Source organism: Cervus elaphus, chromosome 7, assembly GCF_910594005.1.
Source record: "Cervus elaphus chromosome 7, mCerEla1.1, whole genome shotgun sequence".
NCBI lineage: Eukaryota > Metazoa > Chordata > Mammalia > Artiodactyla > Cervidae > Cervus > Cervus elaphus.
Genome location: NC_057821.1, coordinates 26,057,943 through 26,077,187, shown reverse-complemented (window position 1 = coordinate 26,077,187; position 19,245 = coordinate 26,057,943). Strand labels below are relative to the sequence as shown.

General features: G+C 39.0%; 1 protein-coding gene across 1 annotated transcript; it reads left to right on the top strand.

Annotated features, from left to right (window-relative positions):
- The first annotated feature begins 5,596 nt into the window (after nucleotides 1-5,596).
- LOC122697210 (SLA class II histocompatibility antigen, DQ haplotype D alpha chain-like) lies at nucleotides 5,597-9,700 on the top strand. The gene is made up of 5 exons (XM_043907740.1): nucleotides 5,597-5,766; nucleotides 7,826-8,074; nucleotides 8,533-8,814; nucleotides 9,054-9,227; nucleotides 9,392-9,700. The coding sequence occupies exons 1-4, from the start codon at nucleotides 5,685-5,687 to the stop codon at nucleotides 9,206-9,208; spliced, it is 768 nt and encodes a 255-aa protein (XP_043763675.1). The 5' UTR covers nucleotides 5,597-5,684; the 3' UTR covers nucleotides 9,209-9,227; nucleotides 9,392-9,700.
- Nucleotides 9,701-19,245: the final 9,545 nt, after the last annotated feature.

The following is a 19,245-nucleotide window of genomic DNA, read 5'->3' as shown; positions in this document are numbered from 1 at the left end:
TCAATCTTTCCCAGCATCAGGGTCTTCTCCATATCAGTCAGCTCTTCAGTTCAGGTGGCCAAAATACTGGAGCTTCAGCTTCAGCATCAGTCCTTCCAGTGAAAATTCAGGATTGATTTCCTTTGGGATTGACTGGTTTGATCTCCTTGCAGTCCAAGGGACTCTCAAGAGTCTTCTCCAACACCACAGTTCAAAAGCATCAATTCTTCAGCTCTCAGCCTTCTTTATGGTCCATCTCTCACATCCTTAATGACTACTAGAAAAACTATAGCTTTGACTATCGAGACCTTTATCTTTGTCCAGACCTTTGCTGAAAGTGATGTCTATGCTTTTTAATACACTGTCTAAGTTTGTCATAGCTTTTCTTCCAAGAAGCAAGTGTCTTTTAATTTCATGGCTGCAGTCACTGTGTGCAGTGATTTTGGAGCCCAAGAAAATAAAATCTGTCACAGCTTCCACTTTCTCCCCTTCTATTTGCCATGAAGTGATGGGACTGGATGCCATGATCTTAGATTTTTTGAATGTTGAGTTTTAAGCCAGCTTTTTCACTCTCCTCTTTAACTCTCATCAAGAGGTTCTTTAGTTCCTCTTCCTTTTCTGCTATTAGAGTGGTATTATCTGCATATCTGAGGTTGTTGATATTCTCCTGGCAATCTTGATTCCAGCTTGTAACTCAACCAGCCCTGCACTTCGCATTATGTACTCTGCATATAAATTAAATAAGCAGGGAAACAATATATAACTTGCCATATCAGTCAGTTGTTCCATGTCTGGTTCTGATTATTGCTTCTTGACCTGCAAACAGGTTTCTCAGGAGACAGGTAGGGTGGTCTGGTATTCCCATCTCTTTAAGAATTTTCCACAGTTTGTTGTGATTCACACAGTCAAAGGCTTTAGTGTAGTCAATGAAGCAGAAGTAAATGTTTTTCTGGAATTCCTTTGCTTTTTCTGTGATCCAACAGATGTTGGCAATTTGATCTCTGGTTCCTCTGCCTTTTCTAAACCCAGCTTGTATATCTGGAAGTTCTCAGTTCACATACTGTTGAAGTCTGTGCTGTGCTGTATGCTAAGTCACTTCAGTGATGTCCGACTCTTTGTGACCCCATGAACTGTAGCCACGATTCTCTGTCCATGGGGATTCTCCAGGCAAGAATACTGGAGTGGGTTGCCATTTCCTACTCCAGGGGATTTCTCAACCCAGGAATCAAACTGGCTTCTCTTATGTCTCTTATGTTGGCAGGTGGGTTCTTTACCATTACCAACACCTGGGAAACACTTGTTGAAGCCTAGCTTAAAAGAATTTGAGCAAAAGCTTGCTTGCATGTGAAATGAGTGCAACTGTGTGGCAGTTTGAACATTCTTTGGCATTGCCTTCCTTTGGGGTTGAAATGAAAACTGATATTTTCCAGTCCCGTGGCCACTGCTGAGTTTTCCAAATTTGCTAACATATTGAGTGCAGCACTTTAACAGCATCAACTTTTAGGATTTGAAATAGCTCAGCTGGAATTTCATTACCTCAACTAGCTTTGTTCATGGTAATGCTTCCGAAGGCCCACTTCACTTCACACTCAAGGTTGTCTGGCCCTAGGTGAATGACCACACTATCATGGTTATCTGGGTCATTAAGACTTTTTTTTGTATAGTTCTATATATTCTTGGTACCTTCTTAATCTCTTCTGCTTCTGTTAGGTTCTTGCCATTTTTGTCCCTTATTGTGCCCATCCTGGCATGAAAATGTCCCTTGATATCTCCAATACTATATAGTGGTTCTCATTTGAGAATACTTGCTATGTTCCAGGCACTGGACTGTATTTAAACCTTATTATTTGTATATATTTATTTCATTTTATCCATATTAACTATCATGTAATAGTTTTCATCCCATTTTTATTATAAAATACCCTAAGGCTATATTTTGAGTCACTTGCCCAAGATGACAGGTAATAAAATCAAAACCATTATTGAATACTTATTCATTTGATTGCAAAGCCCATCTTCTTTTTTACCTTACTACTCTGAACTCTGTTGTTACTGTGACACATTTTTACTGCAAGATAGTAGAGGTTGAGATTTTTAGTAAAATTTCACTAATCGTAATAACTAGGGCTGGATCAGGACAAAACAGTTGAAAGTCAGAACTGAAGAATTTCAAAATACACAGCTTCTTAGAGAATGTTATAAATGTTAATTAGAAGTAACATGAGTTCTACCTAAGTAATTTCTTAGAGGGAGACCAAAGATGTAAGTTACAATGACACATTCCATTTACATTGCCAATTTTAGGTATTAAATCCACAGCAGGAAATTTTTAGGACATTTATTGGACAAAATTAATATTTTCAAGTGCAATTTTTATTTCCACCAATAATTTATGAAAAGGTCTTTTATTTTCCTCTTAGACAAAGGTGGCAATGGGTTTTTGTCATAGTGGTATACCATTCCTCTATCTGAGTCTAATTCACTAATAATTTTACTTTATGTTAAAATTATGACCTGAAGACAGAAGCAAGTAGAACAAAATTCATTGTGTCATAGCAGAGAAAGAAAATACAGAGTTAAGTTAAAGGCAGAGAGCCCATCTTCTTTTAGTGAATGACATTGCCTTGTTTGGACTTCCTCTGCATCCCACAGAATGTGAGATCTCAGACTGGTCTTCAACTTCCCACCCAAGATACAATTCTGATCCTGAGGTTTAACGTCCTAACTTCCTAATTTGAGTTGTATTTTTAAACTATAATATTAGTAGGTGAAATTCTGATGGACCATCAAGAAAACTTCTGACCATTTGCTAAATCATAAGTGATTTCTATAAAATATCAAGCAGGTAAGTCTGGATACAGAAAAAAAAGAAGAGAGGGAGAGAGAGATGTTATTTACTGCATAGAAAGGAGGATGCTGTGTGGTAAAAAGAGCATATTTCAAGTAGAACCTGAAAATTTCTCCTGATCCATCCATAACAGAAGAGACTAAAAAGAATGATAAAACCACTATAGGGTCAAATATCTATCCTAATTATGTTAGGACATTGTATTCTGAGGTCATACAGGTGACCCCTCCCTCCCTTCACAGAGACTCATTTTTTGCCCTTGTCACTTTTCAGCTCTGCACTCATCAGTTGTGTGACCTTGGGCAAATATTTCCACTTTTCTGAAATTCAGTGTCCTCCTTGTCAAATGGAGATGATATTAATATTATGTATGACAAGTATAGTTAAAAAGCCCTGGGAAGTTTTCATTCCAGGTGCAGTATATACATGTTCCTCACAACAATATAATGAAGTGTTGTTAATGTCTTCAGTCAAAGTCCATCAGAAATACATCCATGGATAAACAAGTTGGTTTTATTGCTCATAAACTTATCATGGAGAATCATGGGGTATCTTCGTGTGATGATGTTGGAATCAAAGAAGCAGAATTTTTTGGAGAGATCTACTAAGAGAATTATTGCAAGGAATTAGTTTACACAATGTGAGGGTGAACTGACTCATGCAAAGAACCGACTCAATGGAAAAGACCCTGATGCTGGGAAAGATTGAAGGCAGGAGGAGAAGGGGACAACAGAGGAAGATATGTTTGGATGGCATCACTGACTTGATGGACATGAGTTTGAGCAAGCTTCAGGAGTTGGCGATGGACAGGGAAGCCTGGTGAGCTGCAGTCTGTGGGGCTGCAAAGAGTCGGACATGACTGAGCAACTGAACTGAACTGAACTGAGGGTGAACTAGGGAAGTGCAAGACCATAAGGTAGGCTATTGTCAGGAAAGGCAGGCTGGAATTCTCAGCACAGGCTGGAACTCTCAGCACAGGCTGATGCTGCAGCCCACAGTGGAATCTCTTTTCCCTCAGGGAAATCTAGCTCTGTTCTTGAGATTTTTCAACTTACTGGCCCAGGCTCACCCAGATTATCTAGAATAACCTCTCTTACCTAATGTCAACTGATTATGGACTTTAATCACATGTACAGGATGTCTTCAGAACAATACCTAGATAAGTATTTGAGTGAATAACTGAGGAACATAGCCTTGGCAATACATGAAACTGACCCTTAAACTACTATAGGATTTAAGCTTGTGTTGGTGATTTTGAGGACAATTTAAGAAACAGTGACTTTGTTCTCAACTAGATTCTGTCAAGAGTTATAATAGGTGGTGGGGTGGGATAATTCTATAATCAGGCATCTAAGTAACTCTTACCTAGAAGGTACTGAGGCAAAAGCTGTAATTAGTAAAGAAGCAGAGGTCATTCACACTATCTAGGACAGAAGTATGCTTGGTCATTTTCATGATTTGGACACTGTTCATATTTAGTCTGTGTTGAGACATGATTTCTGAGGGGCCTTGTTTTCTGTTTTGATCCATCCTGGTCACAGAATGGCTGTCTGATGTAGTTGTACAACACTGCGTATGTTCAACAAGAAAACACCAAAACCTAGTTGTGAGTAGCAGGCCAGCACCTGGCAACAACAAGACCTAATTACAAGCAGCTCTAGACACCAGGGCTTTTTCTGTCTCACTCTTCTTTATAGTCTTTGCCACTGTGAGTTAAGACAGTGCTGAGAAACTGAGGAACATCTAGTAAGAACAGGGTGATTGATTCCAAATGGAACCCCCATTAACCTGTGGCTTCCATAACACACACACACACAAACATCAACTATTTTGAAAAAATAAGTTTCCCCCTCTAAAAATTGTTTTTGACTTTAGTTCGGTCATTAGTCTCTCACAAATATCTGGAGTTTTAACGTGGCAGGATAAATAATACTAAAATATAGAGTAAAGGATAAAAACTAATTTTCTAAGTCAGGACAATTCCCTGAATTCTACCCTCAATATTTGAGTTGACATATTTAATTACACAGCAAGTCAACCAGAATGTCCTTTAATGTAATCAATGATCCCCAAATTCCTTTAAATATGGGTAGGTTCACCAAAACTTAGAACATAAAGAACACTCAAGGCAGGCGAAAAATTCAAATGAAAGATCATGCAGTTACTTTACGCAGCACTATATGACCTTATGAGTCTTTTTATTCCCCTGAGTGCAAATACTGGAGTTTTTGAGAGCATGAGAATAATTTACTCAACTGGATTTCTACAGGTAGAAAAGGCAAAGGTATTCCTTGCCTACCACTTGGCAGAAATCACTTGGATCAACTCAGTATTTAGAGAATTCCATATGCACTATGGAAACAAACAGAAAGACATTAACCTACATACAGAGTCCATGAAAAGGGGAAGGAATGGGACCTGCGAGGGAGGAGGACCAACTCAGGGAAGATTTTTTGGAAACTGTAGCCCAGAATATCCCGTTGGACATCAAATTAGCTGTATCTTCATCTACCCATGAGGCTGCTCAGAAATCCCCACCCCTCATCACCAGCAGGCATACACGCATATATGAGAAGACTCTGATTTAATACTCTCCTTCCTTTCATAGAAAAATCCCTCAAGTCCCCTCTGACCAGAGCCTGCACCAGAACTTGGGGATTTCCCAGTCCCTTCCAGGCCTCTTAGTACAAAGTCTTCACGTGGCAACTGAGGTGTCATCATAGAGGATTTTTCTGATTGGCCAAAACCTAACCTGACAGAGTGTGGCTTGGGTATCTTTAGAATTCCCTCTCAACTCAGCCCACATCATTGCTCTGCAACTCAGAACAGCAACTGCTGAGACCACCTTGAGAACAGGATGATCCTGAACAGAGCCCTGATTCTGGGGGCCCTCGCCCTGACCACCATGATGAATCCCTCTGGGAGTGAAGACATTGTGGGTGAGTGCACGGTTGAGGGATATGGAGACTGAAGTTGGGGAGCAGGGAATTGGAGGGGTGGGGGTTGGGGGGGAATTGGCCTAGAAATAGAGTCTCCTGGAAGCATTCTCAATATTAAGCAAATCTAAAAGTTACCGTCATTGCACCTTCAGGAAATCAGAGTCCAGACCCACTATCTTTGTTACCTGTGCTGTTGCATAGTCTGTTTCTGATATTGGATACAGTGAATATGTTCTGGAGGGCTCTAGGGCATTCATTCACAATTGTCTCAAAGATGTTTTCACAAGTAGATGTTTTGTTACAAAAAATTTCATGAGCTATTGCTCCCAAATTTTCTGAATAACTTTTGAAGCTTTTTCTTTATTTCTCCTAAAGTTTATATTGGGGTATATAGTTCCATGAATTATGAATACTGTGTGGCTATGAAGAAGGGTAACCTTTACTTGGTCTCAGATCTACATACATTTCTGTGCTGGCATTCTGGCACAGGTAGGTGAGCAAGCCCAGCTGAGTGTCTTTAGACAAAGCATTTTATTACATGGTTCTCACTTAATCTCAGTTACTTCATTTGTGTCACCTCACAAATAATCAAATAAAAAAAGGCATGTAGAAATGCTTTCCAAGTAATGAAGACACATAAATATCAATGATTGTTCTTATTTTTAAATTATTACTATTACAAGTATAAGTTCATATTTTTCTAAAACAAAGTAGAGAATATATTTACCTTTATTTTAACGTTAAGAACTTTATGAAGGAAAATTTGGAGATTTAAATTATATTATTCTCAATTCGTCAGCCCAAATTGCCTATCTTTCAACTCATGTAATGAAGACCTATATAGGGAAACTGGGCAAACACAAGTTAATTACATGGTCCCTTAGGACCCTCTGCCTTGCTGTCCCCCTCTTTCCACCCTCTCTTCATACATTTCTTCATCTTCCTTTCCTTCCAGGATCCATCCCTGGCTCATATCTATGTTGTTTCATAGACAGAAAAAGTGGGTTTGTAAAAACCAAAGTAGAAAAGCCAAATGGTTTAAAGGGGAGGTGAAAGAAAGGTTACTCTCACCTTCAACAACTTTATTAAGCACGGCAGCTACCCACTTTAATTTTGTATGGTAGTGCAAGTTTCACCTGCTTCTCCAGAGCATTTCCAATTTTCCTCTCTGCCTCATCGCACCAGAGCATCCTTGTCAGGCTTGATTTACACATTAGGCACAGTGGGCACAGTGCCAAGGGCCTGCATTGCTTGTAGGGCTCATAAAAACTGTTTCTTTAAAAATTATAAGAAAAACAAACTTTAGAGTAGGGGGAGATGCTTTAAATTTTAATCCAAGCTGAATTATGTTTGTCTTTGTATCATATGGCTATAAAATACATTGTTAATATTTTTATAAAATGAGGCACTCACAAAAGCAACAATGCGTAAGGCTCACAAGTCATAATGCAGCTCTTGTCACTGCTGATTCTGACTTCCGTATAGTTCTGCTACCTATGTCTGTCAGTCTTCCCCCAAATCTCTGTAATTCTCAAGAATAACAATTGACGTTTAATACACATTTTCAAGCACACAGCAAGCTAAATTTTGGGGATTCAAAGACGAAAAGACGTGATTTCTGTCCCCTAGAGGGTACACAGATTAGTGATGGAAAGAAATGGTACAGGAAAGCAGAAGGACCACTGCTGAGAAGTACCGTGGATCCAGCTGAGGCTAAAACTGTAAAAGTGAATTAGTTCCAATTGACACAGTAGAGTGATGTTCTTCAGCAACAGTTGGTAGCTCAGGACAAGTACCAGATGAAAAGGATATTACATATATTCCTGTCTGAAAAAGGAGTCAAGATTCATTGCAAAGATAAGGAGGCTTTGTTTCAAGGCTTTTTAACTAACTAGACAACTATCAACACAGAGCAAAGAAGGAGCAGGTACTGGGAATTTTGTCTAGAAACTGCGCCACAAATGAAGCCCACAGTGTTTGATAGTCAATTTCTTCTTTCACTTGCTTAATGAGGATCTTTTCTCTATTTTTCCCTTTCTTGCTCCTCACTCTGACTCAGCTGACCACATTGGCGCCTATGGCATAAACGTCTACCACTCATATGGTCCCTCTGGCCACTATACCCATGAATTTGATGGAGACGAAGAGTTCTACGTGGACCTGGAAAAGAAGGAGACTGTCTGGCGTCTGCCTGAGTTTAGTAAATTTACAAGTTTTGACCCTCAGGGTGCACTGAGAAACATAGCTACGGTGAAACATAATTTGGAGATCATGATTCAAGATTCCAACTCTACCGCTGCTACCAACAGTATGTGTTCACCATTCTGCCTCTCTTTATTAATCTACCCTTTCATACCAGGCCTCACTCCCTTTTTCCCCTAGGGATAGATACCCTTCACCACTTTATAAAACTCTCTCCTTTCCAAGGAGTCACATATTTTCTCATGGTAATAGCTGAAGCCTCATCCTCTGCCTTCTTTCATCTCACATATTTCCATATGATAGAAAGATCCCAACTTCCATAATGCAATCTTTGAATATTTCATGAAGAGGTCCCACAGACCTCCCACTTGACAGGCAGGTCATCAAAAACAGGGGGACAGGGGTAAAGCAGAAGCAACATATGGTGCCTCCCAAACAGAACAGAAGCAAGAGCTCCTCCTCTATCAGACTGGCAACCGTTGGTGGGAAGGCCCCCCCAGGAGGCAGTGCAGAATCAGGGCAGAGCTATTCCCATTTCACATCTGTGCTGTTTCCTCACTATAGAGGTTCCTGAGGTGACTGTGTTTTCCAAGTCTCCCGTGATGCTGGGCCAGCCCAACACCCTCATCTGTCACGTGGACAACATCTTTCCTCCTGTGATCAGCATCACATGGCTGAGGAATGGGCACTCAGTGATAGAGGGTGTTTCTGAGACCAGCTTCCTCTCCAAGGATGATCATTCCTTCTCCAAGATCAGTTACCTCACCTTCCTCCCTTCTGATGATGATGTTTATGACTGCAAAGTGGAACACTGGGGCCTGGATAAGCCACTGCTAAAACACTGGGGTATGTACGAGTCCCTTTTGGAACATTCTTTTCTCTGTCTGTCAAGTCCAGAACACCCCCTGCCTGTTATCTGCTAAACCTCATGCCCCTAAACTTCACATTCCAAGGGTTTCTAATGATAGACCCCACTCTCTTAAGTCCCATTCCCCAAGTCTGTGGAGCCAACCCTTCCTCGCCCCATCTCACACACATGCACAGAAACGTTCTGTATTCTGAGTTCCACAACTTCACTTTCACAGAACCTGAGATTCCAGCCCCTATGTCAGAGCTAACAGAGACTGTAGTCTGTGCCCTGGGGTTGACCGTGGGCCTCGTGGGCATCGTGGTTGGCACCGTCCTCATCATCCGAGGTCTGCGTTCAGGTGGCCCCTCCAGACACCAGGGGCCGTTGTGAGCCACACTCCAGAAGGAAGGTAAGAATCCAGATCTGTTAGATCTGGGGATGTAGTACAGACAATGGAAAGTGGGAGGAGGCTGTGGACACAAATGTGGTTGAAAGTTGCTGAATTGAGAAACAGCATGACAATGGCACAGGAGCCCCCTGGAGCCCACTCATCTCATGTCTTTTCTGTTGCAGGTGCACTGTCCATCTATGAGAACAGAAAAAAATGGACTTGCTAGATGACCTAGAACTATTTTCTGGCAAAGTCTGTCATGTACCTTCTCTCCTCCTACCCTCCTCCTCATACTTCTTCTCTGAGACTTAAGGTGCTGTATCATCTCAAAGCTCACATACATTTGGGATTCTCCCCCTGACCTAATTTTTTCTTTTCTCAATTGTCACCTATTATGGGATCCCTGAGATATCCCACCCAGCTACCTAATCCACCAATGACCCTAAACTAATATATCCATGGAAGAAATAAAAACCTTTATGAGGTCTTTACTGACTTTTTCCCATCTTTCATCTCAGAGCTGATTAGAACCATGGCCTCTTCTGCTTCAGGCCCTTTGAACCTCATTTCCCAGATTATGTTTCATGCCCAATAACACAGGAGCAGCTTGTAGAGACTGATAATATTTTGCTGTCTTAACTGGAGTTAATATTTCTGTCTTCCTTTTTTTTCCATCCTTAGACACTGCCACCCACCCCCAAATTCAGACATCAATGAGGGTAATATATAATCTCTGCCTTTGGTGCAGATTTGTTGAAACAAAAATACAAAAACCAAGAAGTGAAGTGATACTTATTTTAATATCACTTTAAAAATTTTAACAGAGAAAGAAGTTGGGAAAAAGGAATTTTGAATCTCTAAAGTACCAACAGTCAAAATTAGTTTTCAGAACTTTTAATTCTTAAAGAATTAGTGGTGATAAGAAAAACTTTCTTCTCCCCCTCTCACACTTGAAGAGATAAGAATTATCTAGGTAGGAAAAGAAATATGTTTGTTAGGAAAACATTAAAATAAGACAATAAAGCAGGTATCTGAGAAGGACCAAATACTTTGTCCTTATTTAGGGTTAGAAACAATGGGGAAGTGGATGGATGTAGAAACCACAGACATATTTAAGAACACAGCTGTAGTTTGCTTCGTGTCTTACGTGAATCTCTGATAGAAAACCATGTAGACTTTTCCTGACATGGCATGTATGGAACAATAGAGTGAATATGGCTCCAGGATGCTCCTAGGCAGATAAGCCTAAGTCAGGCTCACTGAATCTCTGTGCATCCCTATTTGCCCTGGAAATAACTGATCAGTATCCTCAGCTCCTGCCCCTCACCCCTCCTGGCAAAGGAAAACATAAGCTTACAAGAGAGAAATCTCTGGAGGAACAGCATAGATGAAATAATGGACCATATTCTCCTCTAGACTTACTGTTTCCCAGTGGAAGTCCTTGTAGTGGGGGTGGATCAACAGATGAGATTCTCTGGCTGTCCTCAGTGTGTCGAAGGTCTCACTCTTGGGAATGTATGTGACTTGACTTGGAGTCATTTTGCCCTTGAAAATTATTTAGGTTCATTGCCTCAGTCTTTCCACTCTGCAATTACTAAGTCCATACATTGCATTGCACATTACTTTTTGGAAAAACTATGAAATGTATGAAACTGTCCTTGCCCAGGCCATCTGCATCAGTGAGCTTAAAATGTGATTGGAACACAAATCCATTCCCTGAGAGAATGTGTCTTCATTCTTTCCCTACAAATAGGTTCATCATATCATTTTTCTAGATTCCATATGTATGTGTTAATATACTATACTTGTTTTTCTCTTTCTGACTTACCTTGTAAAGATTTTTTTAATATATTTAAATCCAAAAAATAGAAAAAGTGTGTCTGGGAAAAAAGACACAATATGAACACAGCAATTGATAGACTAGACTTTGGTGCAAAGAAACCTAAATCCAAATACAGGACTCAGCACTTTACAACTAGGATTTTAAATTATAACATTAGGCAAAGTATCTAGCATTTCTGAATCTTATTTTCCCATTCATAAAGTGGTGGTAGTAATACTTTTTTCACAGAGTTATTGACAGAATTTGAATAATCTTGCTATATAGAAAGTACTTTATACATAGTATAGAAATAAATAAGAAAACATTGTTAGTTATATCCATATTTTATTTAAAAGAATGGATTATGTTATATGAAATTGTTTTTCTGAGCCCTTTAATGATTTAGGCGATTCAAACTTGGAGCTATAGATGAATTCCTTTTCATATGTTTTTGGAGAATTTCTTTTCCTCTCCAAAATAAGGTTGGAGTGGGATTGGGTTAGACTTAGAAAATAGACAGGGTACAGTGGTTAGTGACACATCACTGGTGAAGGGGTTGCTGAGAGAACTCAGGGCAAGTTGTAATATGTGACTTTGTGTTTTTACTCTCTAATAAAAAATATGTCTCCTCCTTATGACCTATGAATTTTCAGTCAAGCTATGGTATATGCAACCGATCTTTATCCATGCTTATTTTGAAGAGAATCAGGGAGTAGAATTAAAAGCTGCCTGTGAGGTATAAGCAAGAGAGTAATTTAAAGTCCAGACAAGGAATTAGTAAATGCAGGGAATCTGAACCAGAGCTGATCATGAAAATGTAGGTAATAGAGCATAACAGATTTTTAGGGCAATGAAACTACTCTGTATGATGCTACAATAGTATGTACGTGTCATATAAAGTCATAGAATGTACATTAAGAGTGAATCCTAATGTAAACTATTGAATTTGCATGCTAACGATGTGTCAGTGTAGGTTCATCATTTGTAAGAAATGTACCACTATTAGGAGAGGTTTACAATAGGGAAGTTACAGTAAGGGCAGGAGATATGTGGAAATCTCTTTACCTTCCATTTAATTTTGCTATGAAACTAAAACTATTCTAAAATGAGTGATTAAATAAAATTAGATTGGAAATTATCATCCCAAATTTATAAACTAACAATTTTAATATGGACAGAAATGTAGGCAACCTAAAAATACATAAATATGCTGAGAATTTCTTGGCAATAGAATTTCAAGTAAATGTTATGTAAATATAATGATTCATCAGCTAACAACCCAGAATATTGGAGGTGGTGTGTGTGTTTACATTATATGTGTTATCATAATATAGGGTTACATTGTATAGCATTACTGTCAGTGTCCTGGAAAAAGACAAATGCTGTACTCCTTCCCCATGAGATACTAAGGAAAACGAATTTCATGGTAGTTGCATTTTATTAAAGGGATTCATTCGTTAAGTCTTTGTGTAAGTTTAGCAGAAATAAAATTAATTCAAAAAAATAAGAGCAAATATTTATTTTTATCAGCCATCATATGACATTACTATAAACAAAGATGGAAATCAGTCCTCATGATGTCAAATTACGTGATTCTTGAACAATTATTTGAATTATTTCTGAGTACATGCATAAAATAAGACTTTAATATTTAATATGCTATTTTAAATTTACAAACTGAAAATCACATAAAAATATATCAAGTTTATATTTACCACATACAGATAAGGATTTTGAAGGATTTAATATACAAATCAGGCACTTCATGCATAGTTGGCACATACTGAGCAGTCAGCAAATGTTAATAGTTTGTGTTATTGTTATTTTCTGGAACCCAAACCATAAATCTCATGGTAAATTATATCAGAAGGATGCAACCAATAAGATTCAGCACATGGGAAGTTATAGTAGACAAATAATTCCTCTTCTTTGCTAGGAAATTTGCTAGGAAAAATAGAGAACAGGTAAACTATACATTAAAAAAAGAAATATATGGACCAAATGCTAGGCTTTGTTTGGATTCATATAAAAATAAAATAACTTAAAAAAATTCTTGTGAGACAATCAGAAAAACTGCACACTAAACACACTAAAGAATTATGTGTCTAACTTTAGGGGTGCTCATGACATTATTTCTAAAAATTCATTACATTTTATATTTCTGTAGTAAAATATTTATGAATGAAATTATATGATTCTGAGATTATTTTCCAAGTCTGCATGTAAGATTAAGTAAATGGGTTTACAAAATTCCCCATGAGTTGATAATTGTTAAACCTGGATTGATGATACATGGTACTATGCTCCCTACTATGGTGTATAGTTGGAATTTTCCATAATTCAAGTTTTTTTTTAAAAAAAATACAGCAAAAGCAAAAAAATGTAGGCAGAGTGGCATTTTATTTAAAGTTATGTCATTTTTTAAATTTTCTTGTTTTATCATACTTAGGAAACTTTGAGTATACAAATGCTAATCCAGACTACAGGAACCTCTGAGAAATGTAACCCTAAAGATATATGTGTGTGTATATATATATATATGTGTGTATATATATATATATATATATATATATATATATATATATGCAACAAAGAGTAATAGTAAAGGTAAGCAAAGTAGTTTTCCCTTTATTATTGGCTGAATTAATCCCCAAACTTTGGTAACCCGATGATTAATTTAATTAGTAATGCAAAACTGGTTATTGAGTACCAATGTTATCATACATACCATTCTATGTTCTCAGTATATTAAAATAATGTGAAAAGAGATATATTCATTGTCTTCAAAGAATTTACACTCCAGGAGAGGAAATATACACACATGAAATAATTCCACAAAGATATAATCAGAAGCGGAGAAGGCAATGGCAACCCACTCCAGTGTTCCTGCCTGGAGAATCCCAGGGGTGGGGGAGTCTGGTAGGCTGCCGTCTATGGGGTCGCACAGAGTCGGACGCGACTGAAGCAACCTAGCAGCAGCATAATCAGAAGCTCTGAAAAATTTAATGAAAAATAAAAGGCAACACAATAGAGTATTGCACAGACACTGTGTAAAATTTGGTAGAGTTTAGAAGAAATTGAAGAAATGTATCTTGAGATGAAATAAGACGGTGCATAGTAGGTAAAGAACAAATTTAAGGAGGGCAGAGCAAATGTTTAAGAAAATCTTAGAACATGAAATAAAAGATGAGAATAAAAATCATCACATAGTAAAGAAAGTTCAATGTAAGAGCAAATAAACTGAAAACAAAATCAAACAAAATTGTTTAAACGAACTTTCAGTCAGTCAGTCAGTTCAGTCACTCAGTCGTGTCCGACTCTTTGCGACCCCATGAATCGCAGCACACCAGGCCTCCCTGTCCATCACCAACTCCCGGAGTCTACTCAAACTCATGCCCATCGAGTCGGTGATGCCATCCAGCCATCTCATCCTCTGTCGCCCCCTTCTCCTCCTGCCCCCAATCCCTCCCAGCATCAGGGTCTTTTCCAATGAGTCAACTCTTCGCATGAGGTGGCCAAAGTACTGGAGTTTCAGCTTCAGCATCAGTCCTTCCAATGAACACCCAGGACTGATCTCCTTTAGGATGGACTGGTTGCATCTCCTTGCAGTCCAAGGGACTCTCAAGAGTCTTCTCCAACACCACAGTTCAAAAGCATCCATTTTTCAGCGCTCAGCTTTCTTCACAGTCCAACTCTCACATCCATACATGACCACTGGAAAAACCATAGCCTTGACCAGGCAGAACTTTGTTGACAAAGTAATTCTAATCAGAATTATCAGAAGGAAAAAAGACACCGCATCTCATAAAAGTAACGGTTGCTTGCTTGTGTGTGCTCAGTCATGTCTGACTGTTTGCGACCCCATTGACTGTGGTCCACCAGGCTCCTCTGTTCATGAAATTCTCTAGGCAAGAATACTGGAGTCGGTTGCCATTTCCTACTTCAGGGGATCTTCCCGACACAGGAATCAAACCCATGTCTGTTATGTTTCCTGCATTGGCAAGTGGGTTCTTTACCAATATAAAAGTAATAATGGGGCTAAAAATGAAACATTTAACATAAAGCTTGGAAAATTAACCAAGAAAATCTCTCTGAAATTGAAAAAAGAAGACAAAGAAATGTAATGTATGGAAGAAAAGATAAAACAGAGAATACACTCAGGAAAGTCTATTGTTACCTCAAGTAACAGGGCTAGAGAGAACAGAAAATTAAGATACAATATTACCAAAACAAATAGCAATGGGAAGTTTTCCAGATATGAAGAACCTAACTGTTTACATGGAAGGGGACTGTCATATATTTAGCAAAATTAGTGAAAAAAGACTCATTCCTAAATACATCATTTAAAAATTTTCAGGACCTCAAGGCTTAACAGAAGACCATAAGCATCCTGATGGTAGAAAAAAAAAAACAAACTTACAACAGACAAAAATCAGATTGCCAGATACTACTATAATTAATTATACTATACTGCTATAATTATATAATTAACTATAATTAAGATAATTAGAAAGGTCTGGAAGTTCTAAAGGAAATGTTTTCTACTAACAAATGTGTACCTTTTCAAAATCATGATCTGGCATGAAGAAAGAATAAAGATAGTATTAGAAATGAAAGAATATAAATTTGCCTACCACACATAGTTTTACTGATTGTTGATTATGATCATGACTTGTTGATTAAGAATATGACTTAGAAAAGTGAGGCTGTTATTCAGAAAATAGGAAAGCAAGGAATCCAAGAAACAGTGGATTCATCCTAGGACATCACTGAAAAATAATCATACTACTAAAGCTCCAAGGCAAGCCTAAGATGATTACATAAAGTTGTTTTAAAAGTGATAAAGAACTTCCCCCCACCCAACTTTTAAAATCAAGCTATGAGCAAAGACCAAAAACAGTTACTACTACAGAAGAATGCCAATATTTTCAGCTTTGACAATGTATTTTTTTAAAAGACCTGATACCACAATTTGGCAAGTCGAAGCATAAAGAAGAGGTGAAGGAAAGCATAGTGACACCAATATCTTCATATTCTAAGAAGAGTGATAAAAACACTGGTCATATTGAAGGGAAGAAGACACAAAAATAAATTTATTTAAATTATAATAGAAACTAAAAAAAGGTTTACATAAGATGACTCGATTTTAGAAGTTGGGCTATTATGCAGTGAAGAAAATCTCCTCAGCTTAACCCTAGGGAGTTCCAAAGCTGTAAGATTCCTTCAGAGTTGACACAGTTAAGGCAAGACTCAGGGCCTTTATAGCCCTGCAATGAGCTGCCATCAGAGGTGAATTCCCTTGGGAAGTGGAATAAAACTGGATGAGACAACTCTCCTCACCTAAAATAATTCCAAAGGAGGACAAACAGCTGAGAGCTATCAGTCAGGAACATACCCAACAACTGAGGGAATAAACCCTTCATTCCCAAAGGGTGGAGACTAGGTGGTTCAGGACAGTGCTAGCTTACAGTGAATGATGTCAGATTCGTGATCTCTGAAGAAGATTTAGCTTCAGGACCAGGGGCCAGGCTTGATCACTCAAGACCTTTTGCATAGCAGAGTTTTATTAAAGTATAACAGGGGACAGAGAAAGCTCCTGACATAGACATCAGAAGGGGGGCAGAGAGTGCCCCTCATCCTGCTAGTCTTCAGCGGGATGTTTTATGTCTGTTAGAAAGCTATTGATCAGATAAGAGAGACACCTCAGGGCTGACAGAGTTTCACTAGGCCCCTCTCCCACAATATGCATTTTTGAGATAGGATGGCACGAGGTGTGTCATCCCCCAGCCATAAAACAATTGATTTGAACACTGGTTTGTTGAGCTATTATCAGCCCAATGTTTGAGAAAAAGCTAAGTTCTGGTGGAACCAGGTGTCGTCATGGCAACACAGAATTTCAAGAGACACTTGCAGCCTGTTTCCTCCGTTTGGAGACCCCTGGCCTTCCTGCCTATTACCCTCTCAACAGCATGCTCTGCAGAAGCACTGTTCTAGTCACTGGGAATACTTATACTGTCAGGTAGAAGAAAACAAACAAATAAATGTTTTTAAAAATTTATCATCTCTTAATTAACTTCCATTAACTCCACTGGCTCATCTTCTAACTTATGAACTTTATTCTTCAGTTAAGCATTCCATTATAGAAAAGCAAAGTTATGTTACAGTAAGATCTTAAACTGCAGTAAAAATTTAATCTCGATGGCTTAGCTCACTAAAAGGGACTCCATTCTGCAGTCATTCAAGGGATTCAGGTTATAGCGTTTCCAACATCTTGTACATCATCACCTCAACATTGGCTTCCAGGCTTGCAATAACAGGGATAGCGGGCAGAGCTTACATCCACTTTTAAGTTTCATTGGCTGGTGCCAGTCAAATGACTCCAACCTAACTGCAGAGGAGGCAGGGAAATGTACATATGCATATGGAATATTATTGAACACCACTGTCCCTGAAAGACATACTGACTGATGTAACTGATGATAAGGCCAAATGCTCATGACAAACAGGTTGTTCTCTAGTACATGCACTTTTCTCCAAGCTACATGTTTACTAAGACTTGGGTGTTTTTGGCCAGCAAACTTGTTTATAAAAGATGTACTAGTTTCTAAGACAGAAGCCTGCTGTGGCCCCTTTGCCTGGCAAAGCAGTAAAACTATTCTTTTCTACTTCACCTCCCCCAAAACATACTTGTTATCTTAAATTAAATGATCAATGAAGGATTACATTTCCTAATGAAATCTGGATGCAAAAAAAAAATTATTTCTATGAAACTGTCACAAACAGGAACTAAAGAAGATATTGACCTCTCATTAAGAAGGAATCTTCCTGCATGCGGCCTGTGTGACAAAGTTGAACTGTAAGAATGTCACAGAATACATTCATCTTTTCACTCCTGTAATAGGTCTTATGTTTCAACTAGAAAAGTCAGATCTCAATGTCCCCCTAAACTGTGAATCTGGTTAAATCTCCAGTCCTGCCTCTTGCCTTTGCAGGATCAAAATCTAAGAGCTACATACTGAGCCCAAGTCTCCCTGGACACCCTACAGAAGTCCTCCCAATTTCCCCATGATATCACTCTCTCTTTACTCCTATTGTGAATGGCAACATCCACCCTAAGGAAGATGCAAAGTCAGCACAAAACTTCTGACTCCACTCAGCATCTTGCTCTGGGCAGATTCAGACTATGACCTCCTTGGGAAGCAGAATTTGGAGTCCCCCCACTCCACCGTGTCCCTGGGTGATGACCTGGAGTGCATCATGGGGTACAAGAGATGAAGATCTCAAGAAAGCCTGGACTTCCCAGGAGAGGGAATGACCTGCCATTGCCTCCTCAGGTACAGTGAGTGGATGAGGGATCAGGGAAAAGGGGATGTCTGGTCCTCAGAGGCATAGCTGTCTATAACCTCAAAGATAAGCACCCAACCACCCATCTTAGTGATTAATCCCAGGGACTGAGATGAAGACTAGCTTTTAGGAGTGGATCAACATCTTTGGAGCCACCAGGTACAGTGACCTGAGAAGAAAGTATCATCATGAATTGACAGGGGAGCTCTATCTTCTGAAAATTTCACCTCAGCAGTGCCATCAGATGACTGTACAGGACATGTGGGTTGGGATGAATGTAGTCAGTACCTCCAATGAGAGACCCTAGAGCTGGAGGGAACTCTGCCATTTGTCTTTTGGGGTCTACAAGAAACAAACTCCCCCTCTAGCCACTCCATACTAAGGAGGTTTTGTAGACTGGAATACTCCATTTGACAGACGCAAACATCTCCATGTTGGGAAGCCATTTCCTAATCAGGGGAATGGGCTCAATGCCAGGAGTCTGCATGCCATGTACAGGATGATGTTTCTGAAAGGTGTGCATGTTAACCTAGGCTGGGCCAGACATAATCTTTCCTAGAATAATTAAAACTTGGAAGACAATCCAGAAACATACAACAGAGATAGGGTCACACACACAAACACAGAAACAGACATATGATGTGAGGTGATAAGAAAGAAAGGTGCAGAAAATAGAGAGATGCAGATACAGAATGACAAAGGTGTAGACAGAGAAAAGTCGATTCTCTTGCTCTTCTGTCCACCCACCCCTACATGGCACACAGTGGTACTTCTAGTCTCCTTCTGGTCCTCAGTTGGCTGGTTCACCTCAAAATAGTTTCCTTCATTCTGCAGTGGTTCCTACCTCTACTCATTTAAGGAGGTTCAGAG

Excerpts from the sequence above, each read along its gene's own strand:
- LOC122697210 (XM_043907740.1), top strand. The coding sequence starts at position 5,685 with ATGATCCTGAACAGAGCCCTGATTCTGGGGGCCCTCGCCCTGACCACC. Across the intron at positions 8,075-8,532 it reads CTCTACCGCTGCTACCAACA|AGGTTCCTGAGGTGACTGTG; the intron begins GTATGTGTTCAC and ends TCCTCACTATAG. Across the intron at positions 8,815-9,053 it reads GCCACTGCTAAAACACTGGG|AACCTGAGATTCCAGCCCCT; the intron begins GTATGTACGAGT and ends TCACTTTCACAG.